Source organism: Cervus canadensis, chromosome 16 (assembly GCF_019320065.1).
Source record: "Cervus canadensis isolate Bull #8, Minnesota chromosome 16, ASM1932006v1, whole genome shotgun sequence".
NCBI lineage: Eukaryota > Metazoa > Chordata > Mammalia > Artiodactyla > Cervidae > Cervus > Cervus canadensis.
Genome location: NC_057401.1, coordinates 54,941,343 through 54,957,313, shown reverse-complemented (window position 1 = coordinate 54,957,313; position 15,971 = coordinate 54,941,343). Strand labels below are relative to the sequence as shown.

The following is a 15,971-nucleotide window of genomic DNA, read 5'->3' as shown; positions in this document are numbered from 1 at the left end:
CTCAGGAACACCAGGAGGCAATCTGAGAGCAGGTTTGAGGAGGGGGTGAGGTGGCCAGAATGTCACTGAGAATCGATTACTGTGGCCCCAGTGGGAAAGGAGGGAGGAGACCCAGAGCAGAGGGGCAGGCCTGGGCACAGGAGGCATCTCTAAGGATCCGGGTGGGAGGGCTGACCTCTCAGAACAGAGCAGCAGAGATGGGGAGGAGAGGGCTGACAAGGAAGCATCTAGGATTAAATGTTTTAGACAGATGGGAATGAAGAGGGATGCTGCTAGGGTGGCTCCCGGGTTTCTGAGCAGATGGTAGGGGCAGAGATTCATTCAAAAATGCAGTCATCAAGATCATGAAGATTATGAATTGAGGCTTACCATGCCTATGAAGGATCTGAATGGAAATATAGAGACATTCAGATGCCTTGTCTAGAGCCCAGAGCAGAGGGCTTGGCTGCAGACATTTATTTGGTGAATATCAGTCATGTTACAGATGGTATAATTGCGGGGCACCCATCAGATTCTTCATGAATAGAATACACAGTGAGGAGACATGGGTCTTGAGGAACTTCAGTATTTACACATCAGTTGATGATCTGGGCTGTCAGAAGTAGAAGAAAAACCAGGATATGTTGGTGTGAGAGCCAGTGGGAAGGCGTGTTTCATGGAGGAGGGCGCAGTCAACAGAATGAAGAGTTACTGAGACATCCACCAAGTCAATGGAAACTGTTGCACTGGATTCAGCGGCAGGCAGGTCATTAGTGAGACCTGTGTGGGTGAGCTGATGGGAGTGGAAGTCAGTCTGCAGTAGGTAAAAGAAGGAAAGAGAAGGGAAGAAATGGAGACCCTGAGTGGAAACCACCTTTCTGAAAGGTTTGACTGTGAAAAAATAGAATTGTAGCTACAGAGGTACATAGGAACCAGAAAAAGCTTGTTGCTGATGCTGTGGTTGTGGTTGTTTTAAGATGGCAGAAGTCTGAGCATGTTTCCACGTCAAGAGAAATGATCCAGGGGAGAGAGAAGGAATCACTGATAACTGATGAATAAGGTTCCCCAGAAAGCAGGACAGGACAGGCTCCCAGGCGCTGGAGGAAGAAGGGGCGTGGCACCAAGGAGGGACATGACCTTTCCTGTAATGGGGGGAGCAGGGGTGATGCCAGGGTCTGAAAGCAGGCAGGTGGGTTTGAGGTCCTCAGTGTAGTGGGCAGTGAGGTCATCTTCTGGGGACAGTGAGGTGGGTGGGGACCCTCGGACATGGTCACTAGAGTCAGCTGAGGGGAGTGATGAGATTGTGAATTTATACTGCAATCAGTTTGTCCCACTGTGAAACTTTTTGCAGGAGCACTTGCTACCTGGGTACAAGTGGTGCAACGTGCACACCACTGCGTGGTTCATGACTGGGATCTTTGGGATCTTGCCAGAAGGCTGAGATGGAAAGGCAGGAGACAAGGGGACTTAAGTAGTGCAACCACATTACTCGACTGGTATCCTGGGATCCCATCTCTGGGGTCTGAGCTGACTTCAGAAGGCCAGGGCTGATGACAGCAGATAGGGGAAAGGACTGGGGGTCCCAGCGAGGCCCAACAACCCCAGCCCCCCCACCAAAATTTTACTTGATACTAAGCAAGCTAAGAAAGTCCAGGTGATCATGAATAAATACAAAGCATATGATTATTAAATAATGGTGACACAGAAAACTATATCATGTTGGAACCAAACCAAGAGCTTTTTTTTGGTATTATGATATGAAATTAATTAGTTTACTAAAAATTACTTTTTAAACAGGAGTTGGCACTGAAACTCAAGGCATTACAAGCTGTTTTCATGTTATCACTGGTGATCACTCCCTTCCTATCTATGCCAAGGTGGTATTTCAAGGGACTTTGCCTAGAACTCTATGTGATTTCAATATCTTTAGACCATAGAATTTTTGCACCTTGTTTTATGTCCCTGGATATGTTCCAATGTCTCCTAGTTTATAGTCTATGGGAACTTGTATATAATTTGTATCCTACTGCTGTGTGAAAATTGTATAAATCTTAATTATGTTGAATTGGTTCATGGTGCTTTATAGGTCTACCATATTCTTCTACCTTTCCAAATATTCATTTTATTAGTTTTTTGGGAGTTTGATATTGAAACTCCAACCAAAGATCTTAATCAGTTCAGTTCAGTCACTCAGTTGTGTCTGACTCTTTGCAACCCCATGAACCACAGCATGCCAGGCCTCCCTGTCCAACACCAGCTCCCAGAGTCCACCCAAACCTATTCCATTGAGTCGGTGATGCCATCCAACCATCTCATCCTGTGTTGTCCCCTTCTCTTCCTGCCCTCAATCTTTCCCAGCATCAGGGTCTTTCCCAATGAGTCAGCTCTTCACATCAGGTGGCCAAAGTATTGGAGTTTCAGCTTCAGAATCAATCCTTCCAATGAATATTCAGGACTAATTTCCTTTAGGATGGACTGGTTGGATCTCCTTAGTGAAACTATATGTAATTTTGTTCTGTATTTTCCAAGTCTCCTGTAAATGCATTATCATACTTTCATAATTTTAAAAATGAAAATAAGATAAATACCTTTAAAAATGTTTTCAAAAAAGGATTTTGTCTGGGATCTATTTATTCATTACCAGATCTGGTAATTAACAAATGCTTTCAAGTAATGAGAGGAATGAAGATGCGGGTGGGAGTGAGAGCAAAAGACTTACGAATAAAAATTGAATTTATTCCCTCAACCAACTCAAGCTATAAGGTTTAAGCTATAAGGTAGGAACTCAAGCTTTAAGGTTTAAAATAACTACATCACCAGGAACAGCCTGAGAACAGATGGCACCTGAATCCAGCTTCCATTGCCCCAACTAACCAGGTATGTTTATTCTGAAATTTCGAGCCCTCCCAGCAGGCAGGGGTCAGTACTAGTTTTAAAATTAAGAAGGAAAAAGGCTGTAAATTTTTAAGGGATATGATTTCTTTCTTTTACTCTTGGATGCTTGCTGTATTTATCTAAGGCAAAGATGTGTGTTTTTCTTTTTGCCTTTGAGGATATGGCATTTACAAATGCTCACTCAGATGTCAATGCTCATGTTGAAAAAGAGAGGTGTTCCCTTAATTTCCAAGTAAGTGATTAGCATGAATGAGACAGTTCAGTTCATCCCTCAGAGGATGAATCAAAAGTAAGACCAAGCAAAAAAATCTCTAATAACTCAACAAGAAAATTAACAGAGATACATCAAAGAATGATGTTAGAGAGTATTCAGGCATGTGCTAGAAAACACACACACACTCATACACACACACACACACATAAAGTTAGCAGGAAGCAATTTAAATTACTTTAAATAGTGATCCATGGAGTCAATGCAATTAATTTGGAAATTTAATTCTTGGCCTTTAGGGAGGTACTAACAGTTGAACAGTAGATTATTTCAAAAAGGTGGTTGAAAGACTAGCATGCTCAGCAGGGAAAAACCAGGAAGAACCATGTGGACATGTTCACAGCATGGAATTGAGAATTGGAAAGCAAGTTTAGAAATCAGTTTGCCTCCTTCTCCATAAAGAGATCATTCTCCAAGTCCCCAGTTGTAGGAACTAAGTCTAACTTACAGACTATAGGAATTAAATATCTTCTGCTAAAATCTGTCATGGTATCTTTGATGGAAGAAGAAAGGATGGAGCATGGAAACCAGGGCTGGTGCCAGACCCTGGGGAAACTGGACAGAAGTAGCACGTTCTCAGACTCAATTTCCTGATTGTAAGTTTGGGGGAAAGATGCCTGAATTGCCCAGGTGGCAATGACAATTAAAGACTAATTTCTAGGGGCGCTCTCCTAAACCTAGCCCTGAGTGACTCGGCCACACAGAGGCCCGTGTGTCCACCCGGTCAGGTACACAGTGATCCCATGACCACCTGCTAGCCATGGCTTTAGAGTCATTTCACATGCAAGAGCCTTGACAATAAAGGTCAAAACCTCTGATAGTGAAATTCAATTCCCACAATCCCCCCTTTTCGCAAGATTCTACACACTGTAGTCACAGGAGGGTTCGTTTGCTCATTCATTTAACAAGCATTTATCAAAGTCCATGTTTGATCTGAATCAGGTAGGGATGCACTGCAGAGTGGATGGATGTAAGTGAGGCATCGGCCAGTTCTGTCCATCACCTAAAAGGACACACACACCACACTCACCTGAGCTATGACGTCAGAGATTGAGGCACATCCGACCAGGAAACTGTATTTGTGTTTTAAGAGAATGCCAGCATGGGTCCATGCCTGCCGGGAAGGAGAGATTTGGGCATGAGATACATTCAGGATTAGGTTACTTCTGGTTCTTATGAGTTCCTGGGTGTTCTTGAAATAGACTTTATACCCACCCACCTCCCAACCTTAGTAGCACAAGTTTAATGAATCTTTGATTGATAGAATGCTTGTAACTTAACCTGGTACCCAGGACCAAGTGAGGTTTTTTTTTTTTTCCCCAATTATTTTTATTAGTTGGAGGCTAATTACTTTACAATATTGTAGTGGTTTTTGCCATACATTGACATGAATCAGCCATGGATTTACATGTGTTCCCCATGTTGAACCCCTCTCCCACCTCCCTCCCCATCCCATCCCTCTGGGTCATCCCAGTGCACCAGCCCCGAGCACCCAAGTGAGGTTTTTAAGTGGAACCAGTGACCACATAGTATTTGTTTGGTGCCAATTATCTGAAGACTAGTGTACTGGTTCATGGGCTTGGCAGGAAATCTGGGTGAATACCAGGAATGGGGACCAGTGTGAATCACAAACCACAGCTTTCTGGTCTGTGAAGCGGGTTCCAATGAGGACTTAAAACGGGTTCTGAGTTGCTGCAGTCATCACAGGCTCCCACTGACTGATCAGGGTTCTACTATTTCCTTCTCTTTAAGTTTGGGCAGGATCTGATCTGACACTTTGTGCCTTTGAGGGGAATTAAGAGGAAGGTGCTAGAATGCCTGCAGACAACGAAAAGCCTAGGGAATGGCAGGTTTGGAGAAGGTTTGAAGTTCAAAGTAGGATCTGTTTCAGTATCATCTTTCTAACGAGTAAAGGTCAATCTGAACTGACACAGAAATAACATTTCACATGCGCTAAACAGTGTGAGCAGATACGAACTAAACACCTAGGGAATAACCTAGGTCTGTGTCAAGACTACACAGCTGCGGCTGCTGCCACTTCCTCCTCAGCTCACAGGTCCCAAGGTGCCAAATATGAAAAGAAAGGCAAAGTGTAGATGACATTTGTAAATTGTGGCTTGTGGCCTCGCTTTACCGACTGAAAGTGATCTGGATGATAAGCTTCAAAAATATTCTCTCTCCAACTAATACATTAGGGCCACGCTGTAGGGTGTGTGTGTGTGTGTGTTTGGGGGAGATGTTGTGTATTATTTTGGTCTTTATCAGTAATCTCTTACTACTGGTCTTTTGGGGGAGTGAGTTGGTAGATGAAATATGGAAGAAAAGAGTGCTGATCACAAATGTTTTGAGTTTTGAGAACTTCTGCGGCAAATAAGTTACAGAAAGGAAGTGGTACACAGGGCACGAAAGAGTCTGTGGGTCATTTTGGTCCTGAGTTCCCTGTAGTTCTTCTATGTGTTTGCAGAGTCCCAGTGCAGATAGCAGGAAGGGCATTAGGGCGGAATCTCAGACTCTGCCTAGGAAGCTGGGTTTTTACTCTCTTAGGCTATCACCCCATTCAGTTCTCTCACTGCTTTGAGGGCACTGTGGTGCCACCTCAGTCCAGTCTGGGCCCTGTGGGGACTCTGCTTCCACACACCCCAAGTCCTTGGCCTTTTTCTTTTGGAGGCAGGGGGCACAGAGGTGGAAGGTATGTGTCAGCTACCAGAGTAAACACACCTGGTGATAAGTAAGAAAAAGAAAATCCAGGTACAAGTGTTCTGATGGCCAAATTCTTAGCCTAAAGTCATGTCAGGACAACTGAAAATCAGAACCTTCGGTGTTAACTGAGGGTTTAGTATCTAAGGCTCCCCCACACTGCTAGGAAGCCGTCAGATTCAGTAAGGTTGTGCCCATTAACCCAGCTGCGGGCACAGTGAGACTTCTGATGACATTTGAGAGGACAGACCACATGCATTTATATTAGTACCTTGCCTCCTTCCTCTGAGGATTTGGGGCTGCAGCCTTAACCTTGACACAGAGGTATACTCACCTCACACATCTAAAGTATATAGAACTGGAGGAGAGGGGTGGTTAAACAAAACAAAACAAAACAAAACCTATATAGCCATAAAATCAAAGGCCATCTTCTTAAAAGAAGTGCCTTGTTGCATGCTAATGATTTGTGTTTACTTTCATGTATGTCTAAAATTTTTCATAATAAAAAATTCTTAAAAATAAGAAAAAACCTATACAGATGATCATATTTTAAAGTTTTCTTCCAAGGGTAATTTAAAATGGATCCCAAAGAAAGGGTTTATTTTCCACCATTAGCCATTATGAGAGATATATGTATGTGTGTGTGTGTGTGTGTATATATATACACACACACATACATATATATATATTTTTTGCTAAGTCTCTTTTATATCTACAACACAGATGAATAGGAAAAAAGCATTCTTTGAGAACTCTTCAGTATCAGGACAAAGAATTTAATCTATGGAAGCGAGTCATCCTTAGCTACTCTAGCAAAGCTGGTTATTAAAGTAATAAAGCCTTATCAGTATATTCAAGTGAGTCTTATTGTAAAAAGCTTTGGGTGCTTATACCACACAAGTGGTAAGTTTATCTGAAAGCTATCCTGATCTCTTGAGCCTGAATATATCAGAAAAGAATTTATATTTGAATCAAATTTTCAAGGGAGCTCTCTTGTCTCCTGCCAGAACTTGTGGCAAATACAGACAATTCTCATAAAATAAACTGATAAGATGGACTGGTTAAAAGTCAGTGAGTGGTCAATTGGAACCCTTCCGCACAGCTGGTGGAGAGGTAAAACAGTGCAGCTGCTCCATCAGTATGATCAAGCCTCAAAAACTTAAAAACAGAATTATTACATGATTTAGCAATTCTTCCTATGGGTATATACTCAAAAGAATTACAGCAAGAACTCAAAGGGATATTTGTACACTCATCTTCCTAGTGGCAGTATTCATAGCAGACAAATGTGGAAATAACCCAGATGCCCACGGATGGATGAAAGGATAAACAAAATACGGCTTATACATACAGGAAATATTATTCAGCCTTAGAAAAGGACATTCTGACACAGGCTACAACATGGGTGAACTTTGAAGATATTCTGTGAAGTGAAATAAGCCAAAGAGCCACAAAAAGACAAACACTGTATCATTCTATTCATGAGGTACCGAGAGTAGTTGAGTTCACAGACATATAAGTGAGAGCGGTGGGTGCCAGGGACTGGGGGAGGGTGGGGAGTTAGTGTTCAGTGGGGAGGATGGAGAGAGCTGAGCGTGGATGGTGGGGATGGGAGAAGAGCAATGTGAAAGCACCCAAGGCCACTCAACTGCACTTAACAACGGTTCAGATGGGAAATTTCACATTATATGAAAATTCCTCCAGTGAGAAAAGTGTGGAGGGCAGTGAAGACAGCCTCAAGGGTGTTGATCATTTTGGAGGGAGTTCAGTTCAGTCGTTCAGTCGTGTCTGACTCTTTGCAACTCCAAGGACCACAGCTCATCAGGCCTCCCTGTCCATCACCAACTAATGGGGTTTACTCAAACTCATGTCCATTGAGTCGGTGATGCTATCCAACCATCTCATCCTCTGTTGTCCCCTTCTCCTCTGCCTTCAATCTTTCCCAGCATCATGGTCTTTTCAAATGAGTCAGCTCTTCGCATCAGGTGGCCAAAGTATTGGAGTTTCAGCTTCAACATCAGTCCTTCCAATGAACACTCACGACTGATTTCCTTTAGGAAGGACTGGTTGGATCTCTTCACAGTCCAAGGGACTCTCAAGATTCTTTTCCAACACCACAGTTCAAAAACACCAATTGTTCGGCACTCAGCTTTCTTTATAGTCCAACTCTCACATCCATACATGACCACTGGTAAAACCATAGCCTTGACCAGACGGACCTTTGTTGGCAAAGTAATGTCTCTGCTTTTTAACATACTGTCTAGGCTAGTCATAACTTTCCTGCCAAGGAGTAAGCAGATCTGTTGTAGGAAGTAAGTGGACCCATTTCCATTTCCGGATTGCCAGGGGCTGGGGAAGGGGTGGATGGGGAGTCAGTGTTTAACGGGAATAGAGTCAGTATCCCAGGATGAAAAGAGTTCTGAAGATTCACAACAATGTGACTATACTATACGTCATTGAACCACACACATAAAAATGGTTAAAATGATAAGTTTTAGGTTATGTATTTTTTACCATAATTTAAAAAAAAGTGCCAACGATCTTCCCTACTCACCATCGCATCCATAAAAGGGAAGGCAGCAAGATACAGGAAGGCCCTTCTTGTTTTGTTCCCCACTGACTCATCCACATGGTGCAATTTATTGATGATGTAGTAGCCTAAGTCACTATATGCTGCAAACAAAAATACATGGCAATATTTAGAAAAAGTTATCCTTATAAGCTTTTTATCTCAAAAGTTTAAAAACAATTTTAAAGATAATATCTTTTTTTTTTTGGTAAAAAAAATTCTAGATAAGCAAAAGGATGAAAATCATCTACAATCTCATCCATCCTTCTGCCCAGAAGGGGTCACAGTCGACACTCTGGGTGTTAATCATCCAGGTGTTTTATGGGTGTTATGTGGTAGAGTATGCGTGGGTGTTTCAACATAAAAATGGCATCATACTACATACATACTCTTTTGTGAACCATAAACATCTTTCCATAACATGCTTCTGTATTTGATTGGTTGTACTGAATTCCTTTTTGCAGGTTTATTTAGTATCACTTGCTCAATCTCCTATTATTATATATTTAGGTTGTTTCCATTCTTTTGATATTATAAAAGAATGCTTGATGGCTAGTTTGAAAGCTCAATGCCTATGTAGTTGTTGTTTAGTTGCTAAGTCATGTCTGACTCTTTTGCTGCCCCATGGAGTCTAGCCCACCAAGCTCCTCTGTTAATGGAATTTCCCAGGCAAGAATACGGGAGTGGGTTGCCATTTCCTTCTCAAGGGATCAAACCTGCATCTCCTGCATTGGCAGGGGGGTTCTTTACCACTAAGCCACCAGGGCAGCCCTCAATGTCTGTAGGTATTCTAAATTATTTACTAAGAGAAAATTCCCATGTGTTAATATGCCTTTTCTTTATTAAGTTTAATGAGTCTACGACATTATGCTGCTTCCAGGTGTACAACACAGTGATTCAACAAAACATGGCTTTCCAATAAAAATTTAAAGGTAGCTATTCACTGTTTGTAATTCCTTTTGTTTCATTTTTCCCAGGAAGGCAAAAATTGTGGGGGATGGAAACTGTGGGTATAGTTTGCCCAGCGGAAAAATGCTGTCTCTGTGCTTTCCAAGTCCCTCCAATGTGAGGATTTGGGACCAGTGTGTAGCTAGAACATAAAGGGCTTTAACCAACAAAGGCTGAATGAATGTGTACGTGCCAAAGGGTGAAAAAGGTAGAAAGAGAAAAATTTCATAATGTATGAACCTTATAAGCACTCTGACACTGATTTCTGTGTGTGTGTGTGTGTGTGTGTATTTGTCTATGACTCTTTGTGACCCCATGGACTGAGGCTCTCCAGGCTTCTCTGTCCATGGAATTCTCCAGGCAAGAATACTTGACTGGGTAGCCATTCCCTTCTCCAGGAGATCTTCCCAACCCAGGGATCGAACCTGGGTCTCCTGCACCACAGGCAGATTCTCTACTGTCTGAGCCACCAGGAAAGCCCCCTGACATTTTAATAAAGGTTAAATAAAATATTGACTATTTTCTACCTCATTGATACAAAGTTTAGACTATCTAGGAAAACAATAATCTTTGTGTTTTCATAGTGTTTTACATGGTGCTCTAATAGTAGGGTTCCTGCTGTGTTCACTCTTTCATTAATATGAATATTTATGTACTTGAGAAGTGCAGAAGCTGCTTTGAAATCAGAAAGGAGGTCAAATGCAGAGTCTCTCTTACTTTTTTGTGAAACAACCAGAATCCCTTCCTCCATTTCAAAGGGTGGGGAACGATTTGTTACTATTTGTTGTTGTCGTTGTTCAGTTGCTAAGTTGTTTCCGACTCTTTGTGGGCTTATTACCATATTAATTGGTAAAAAGAAATAATCCTCCATCTTTTGTCGGGATTAGCCTGGAATTATGAGGATGTTGAATTAAGCATGCTCTTCAGGATGAAAACAAAGATATTTAAATGCACAAATGGGAATCCCAGTGGGAGTGACGGGGCTAAGACGACTGAGTCATACAGAGAACAGGCTGGTGAGGGAGGCAAATGCAGGCGAGGAGAGCTGAATCCCAGAGGAGGAGCACAGGTGGAAATCAAAAGGCGAACTGCCAGGTGAGCCCAGGTGTCAGGTGCGGAGCGTGGTGGGACCAGCAGAACCACTGAGGCAACAGGAAGGGAAAACCAGGAGGAGGCTGGCACTTGGCAGAAAGAGCAAAGAAGGGAGAAGTGGGATTAGTTATGGCCAGGGACCAGGGAGGCAGCTGTGATGTCCTGCTTGGATCAGAAGGTATGAAGGTGACCTGACCCTCTGAGGCAGGGAGGGAGCCCTCCAGACCCACTTTGCAGCGACGTGAGAAGTGCATTCAGATCTGAGATGAGCCGATGAAACCTAAAGCCGGGATGAAGATGTTACTGAACCACACACACGGCTTACCGTGAGTGCTGAGACTTGGAAATCATGGCCCTGTTGATCTGTACATGCCTTTTCATTGCCGGTCAAGTTCATTGTGTGGAGATCCCCCAAGAGATGTCCTGATCCTGCCCCTTTGCCCCTCCTGGCAGAGGCAGCTGCCAATGGTAAAGGCAGCCACGCTGGGCAAACAGAGCCATGCCAAGGGCAGGAGCGCAGGGCTGGCTATGAATAGCTCAGGAACTAAAATTCCCTGGTAAAGGTTAGAGCTGATATAAATGCCAGCTGAGCGGACCTGACTGGATGGCCAAAGTGGGGACCTGGAGACCGGAGAAAGGCTGAGATTCAGAGGGTGATGTATGGGTTGACCTCTGTCCCTTCACAATTCATTTGTTGACTCCTAGCCCTTAGGACCTCAGAAGGTGACCTGATTTGGCCTCAGGATCTTTGCAGGTATAATTAGTGAAGGTCGGGTGACCCTGGGGCTTCCCTGGTGGCTCAGATGGTAAAGAATTTGCCTTTAGTGCAGGAGACTCGGGTTCGATCCCTGGGTGGGGAAGATCCCCTGGAGAGGGAAATGGCAACCCACTCCAGTATTCTGGCCTGGAAAATCCCATGGACAGAGGAGCCTGGTGGGCGACAGTCCGTGGGATTGAAGAGTTGGACATGACTGAGCGACCAAGCACACACTTGCAGGGTGACGCTGAAGGACAGTGGGCTCCCAGCCCAAGGCACCTGGTGTCCTAAACGGGGAATTTGGAGAGCTATGGAAATGTGCGCAAGGACAAGCTCACGAGACCATCGAGGCAGAGATCAGGGAGATGCCTCCTCAAGCCAAAGGACACTACATACCACAAACCCCCTGAAGCTGGAGAGGGGCCTGGGACAGGTTCTCGGTCATGGCCTCTGAAGGAACCAACCTCACCGCCACTGCCTCGACCTTCCAGCCTCCAGACTGTGAGGCTACACACTTCTGCTGTCTGTGGTGCTTTGCTAGGACAGTGTTTGCTAGCAAACTCATACAGGTGGCTTCTAGAAAGGATAGCATTCTTTCCCCAGGAGACTCTAGGGTAGCAGCCGGAAAAGAAAGGTCGTGTGAGTTTGAGAAGCTGTGAGCAGGGCGTGCACTTGGCTCATGGGGTCTGAGTGTATAGGGGTCAGTATAAATCAGTTTTTCTACTTCTGTGAATATACCTAAGTATTGCCACTGTTGCTGTTTAGTTGCTAAGTCGTGTCTGACTCTTTTGCGACCCCATAGACTGTCACCTACCAGGCTCCTCTATCCGGGGGATTTCCCAGGCAAGAATACTGGAGTGGGTTGCCATTTCCTTCTCCCATGTCATCTTCCCGACCCAGGGATCGAATCCAGGTCCCTGCATGGCAGGCAGACTCTTTACTGTCTGAGCCACCTGGGAAGCCCATACCCAAGTATACCAACTTATTAGAATATTTGAACTAAAACATTAAAAACAGTGCCTTTACGCAGAGCAATGAAGAGCAAACATCTAAAGTTGATGAGGGTCTGCAGGACTGCTGGGTGCTGCGCTCAGCCAAACCTCTGCTTCCGCCAGGATGTCCACCCTCCTCGTTTCGTTCAGACTGCAGCTCAGGGGTCCCCAGGTACCAGGGTACCTTCAGACCAATGGGCCTGAGGATGCTTTTGCTTCTTTTTACTTCCTGTCCTCTTTTAGCTACTAGAGGAAAATTCTGGAGGCCATGGAAAGAAGCTTTTCTTCCCGTTTTTCTTCCTTCCTTTTACTCCTCCCCTATGCGGTAGAAAAAGAGTCTGATTATAACTACAAAGGTTGTTTCCACCCTGGGAGTCGGGAATGTTCAATTTCAGCAGCTGTTTTTCACCTAATATCCCCTCACCCTCCCCTCTGTGTCCCAGAGCTGTTTCTGGCTGGAGCTGGAGGCTGGGGGTAATTTGTTTAAAGTGCTTTGCATCGAGTCTATAATTACCAGGCTAGCTGCCTTCATGACATTTAGTAACCTTCAACTTTTATAAACGGCCTTACTAAGACTGTTCTGAAATAGCCTATATTCCTTATGAAAAGTAGAACATTAGAAAGAGAAATTAAGCGAGGCTTTTGAATAGATGTAAATGGACTTCACGGCCTGGCTGCAGCAAAAGGACACGGACTTGACCTATTTACAGGTATCTGAGTTGCGGAAACAGAAACAGGAGGGGCCGCCATTCAAATCCCTAGCTCCTCCTACCTCAGCCCACTGGAGTGGTGGACTCTCCCAGAATCAGTGGTTCTCAAACTTGTTCATCCAGAGTAACCAGTGCTTGTTGCAAAATACCATGAAATATTGGTATTAATCAAAACAAGTCTCATTACCTATGATTTTCTGATGGGAACTGAGGAAAAAGCCTTCTTCCCATTTTAGGGAAAGGTTAATATGTGTATTTCCGAGAGGCAAATTTGGGAACCCTTGTTGCTGTTGTTTAGTTGCTAAGCTGTGTCCGACTCTTTGCAACCCCATGGACTGCAGCACACCAACCTCTTCTGTCCTTCACCATCCCCCGGAGTTTGCTCAAACTCATGTCCATTGAGTTGGTGATGCCATCCAACCATCTCATCCTCTGTTGTTCCCTTCTCCTCTTGCCTTCAATCTTTCCCAGCATCAGGGTCATATATATATACATTATATATATGCTATGTATTATAGCACATAATACAAAAGATATATACTATAGTACAGGAAACTATACTCAATATCTTATAATAACCTATACTGGAAAAGAGTCTGAAAAATAATATATATGTACAACAATCACTTTGCGGTACACTTGAAGCTAATGAAGAGAGGTGAAAGTTGCTTAGTCGTGTCCAACTCTTTGTGACCCTGTGGACTATATAGTCCATGGAATTCTCCAGGCCAGAATACTGGAGTGGGTAGCCTTTCCCTTCTCTAGGGGATCTTCCCAACCCAGGGACCAAACCCAGGTCTCCCGCATTGCAGGTGGATTCTTTACCAGCTTAGTCACAATATCTCAATTAAAAAAGACTCGATTGAGTGGGTAGCATAATAATTTATTGCACGATTTCTGCTTCTCCCTAGAGAACATGCCTTACGTCTGAAATCCCAGGATCTAGGCCAATATTTTCCATATAGCAGGTATTCAGTCTCTATGGAAGGAATAAATGCATGAATCCATAATTCTGCCAAGAAGTGAGTGGAGTAGGCTGATGGCTATAGTGTCCTCCACTCTTCTCTCCTCCTTACGTCCCTACCCTGCATGTGATTTTGTAGTTCCTTCTGTCAAAAGCTGCAGTCAATTTCCCTCCTCCTGGAACCTGGGCTGGCCTGTGACTTGTCCTGGCCAGGAGTGTGCAGTGGCCGTGAAGTTGAGCCGCATCTGATTCTTGGCCCAAGAGACCCTGTGTGTCTCTATCCATCACTGGAGGTACTGGCACAGCTGTTTAAGCAAGCTCGGGCTGGTGGAGGAGGATGAGAGGCGATGTGCAACAGAACTCAGCTGTCCATAGAGCCGTCTGGACCAGTCTACTGTCACACACAGCACCTGGTGAGCCCACCAAGACCAGCAGAGTCTCCTTTGGATTCAGCTGACCACAGAGGCATAAACACGGCCAAGTGCAAAACAACCTACCTATGGTCTAGTGAGCAAGAATGAAAGCTTGTTTTCTGAGTCAGTGAGTACCGAAGTGATTGCTACATGGCAATAAGTCATGAGACTATACAGACCGGCCTGTCCATTCCTAGCACCCTTGCTGGTTTAAATGATATCAAGTTGTACCAATTTACTCTTTACAGGATTGGTTTATAATCCATGAATAATGGACAGCTTTGTGGACAAGGGAACAAGGACAAACAGAATCTCTTGAGAAACTGTAGAAGCAGAGGAAACTATACAAGTTTTGTTCCTCTGAGCTCTGCGGATTGCCTGGACTCCTCTGTGGCATGGAAGAGGCCTTGCAGCTCGCTGGAAGGAATAAGTGTGGAAAGAAATAAACAAATCCACAGCAGTGGTTTCTACCTCTGTGTGAATTAGGAGGCCAGGCCATACTATAATTTCCGTCCATGTGAAGTTGACTTGGACCCAACGAAACCAAATACAAGGTTGGCAAATTTTCCTCTCTTTTATAGATAAAGAGGGAGAAACAGGATAATATCTGACTCTGGGGTTAAATTAAGGTCTCAGGTTGGCAAATCTCATGACTTGCATTTTTGTAAAATGGGGTCTCATAGATGAGTTCATGACTACTTAGAGTAGCAGCTACAATTTAGCTTGAGTAGAAGTATTAGTCACTCAGTCATGCCCAACTCTTTGGGACCCCCATGGACTGTAGATTGCCAGGCTCCTCTGTCCATGGAATTCTCCAGGCAAGAATACTGGACTGAGTTGCCATTTCCTTCTCCAGGGGATCTTCCTGACCCAGGGACTGAACCTGGGCCTCCTGCATGGCAGGTGGATTCTTTACAGTCTGAGACACCAGGGAAGCCCATAATTTAGCTTAAAAGGGACACTTACTGGCAGTTGCCCAACAAATGACAAGAACAAAAAGCCAGGAATATTTTCAAGGCTCCTGAAATTTGGGTGTCTTGAGCCAGGCCACAGGTGCACAGAGAACAGACATCAACTTTTTGGCCAGTGGATTTCTGGATTTCAAGTCTGTCAGTTCAACAAATTCTGAGTGCCTACTCCTCTGACTAATTGTATAAGGTTTGGGGCGGGAATTTTTCTGGAACCATCTTTTCCTCAGAATCTCCCCCACAAATTCCTGGGGAAGTGCCTGTCTGGTCAGTGAGAATCACCCCAGTCATATCAGGGGAAACCCCCAACCATGTGCAAAACTCTCAAGGATGGGAGAACACTTGGCTTACCAGCTGGGTCCAAAAAGAATAAGAAATCAGAGAAAATGAATATGAAACACACAAGGGAAAAAAAACTTATTTCAAATGTAATAAACAAATATAATATAAAGGACCTGGTGAAAGATCTCTCTTTTATTGGGACAAACACAAAAACCCTACAAAGGATGACTCTACAAAGGAGATTTGGGTCCTCTCTGACCTAAGTCTATAACATCTTACTGTAACTCGCCAATGGATGTCCAGATATAATACCAGGTAAGCAAAGGAAAGGAGAGACATTTGAAACTGCGTTGCTCAAAGCCAGAGATGCTCCCATTTGAAATCTCTTCCAAGTAAGAAGATCCTGCAGGAACTCATAGATGACTAGTAGATAC

The 15,971-nt window shown here is 44.0% G+C and overlaps 1 protein-coding gene across 1 annotated transcript in view; it reads right to left on the bottom strand.

Moving 5' to 3' along the window:
- ANKH (ANKH inorganic pyrophosphate transport regulator) overlaps positions 1–15,971 on the bottom strand; it is a 160,868-nt gene that overhangs the window by 47,439 nt on the left and 97,458 nt on the right. Inside the window, exons 3-4 of the mRNA XM_043489077.1 lie at positions 8,397–8,515; positions 4,176–4,259 (exon numbers count right to left, since the gene is read on the bottom strand). Of these exons, the coding sequence (XP_043345012.1) occupies positions 4,176–4,259; positions 8,397–8,515 (203 nt within the window). The remainder of the gene's footprint in view (positions 1–4,175; positions 4,260–8,396; positions 8,516–15,971) is intronic.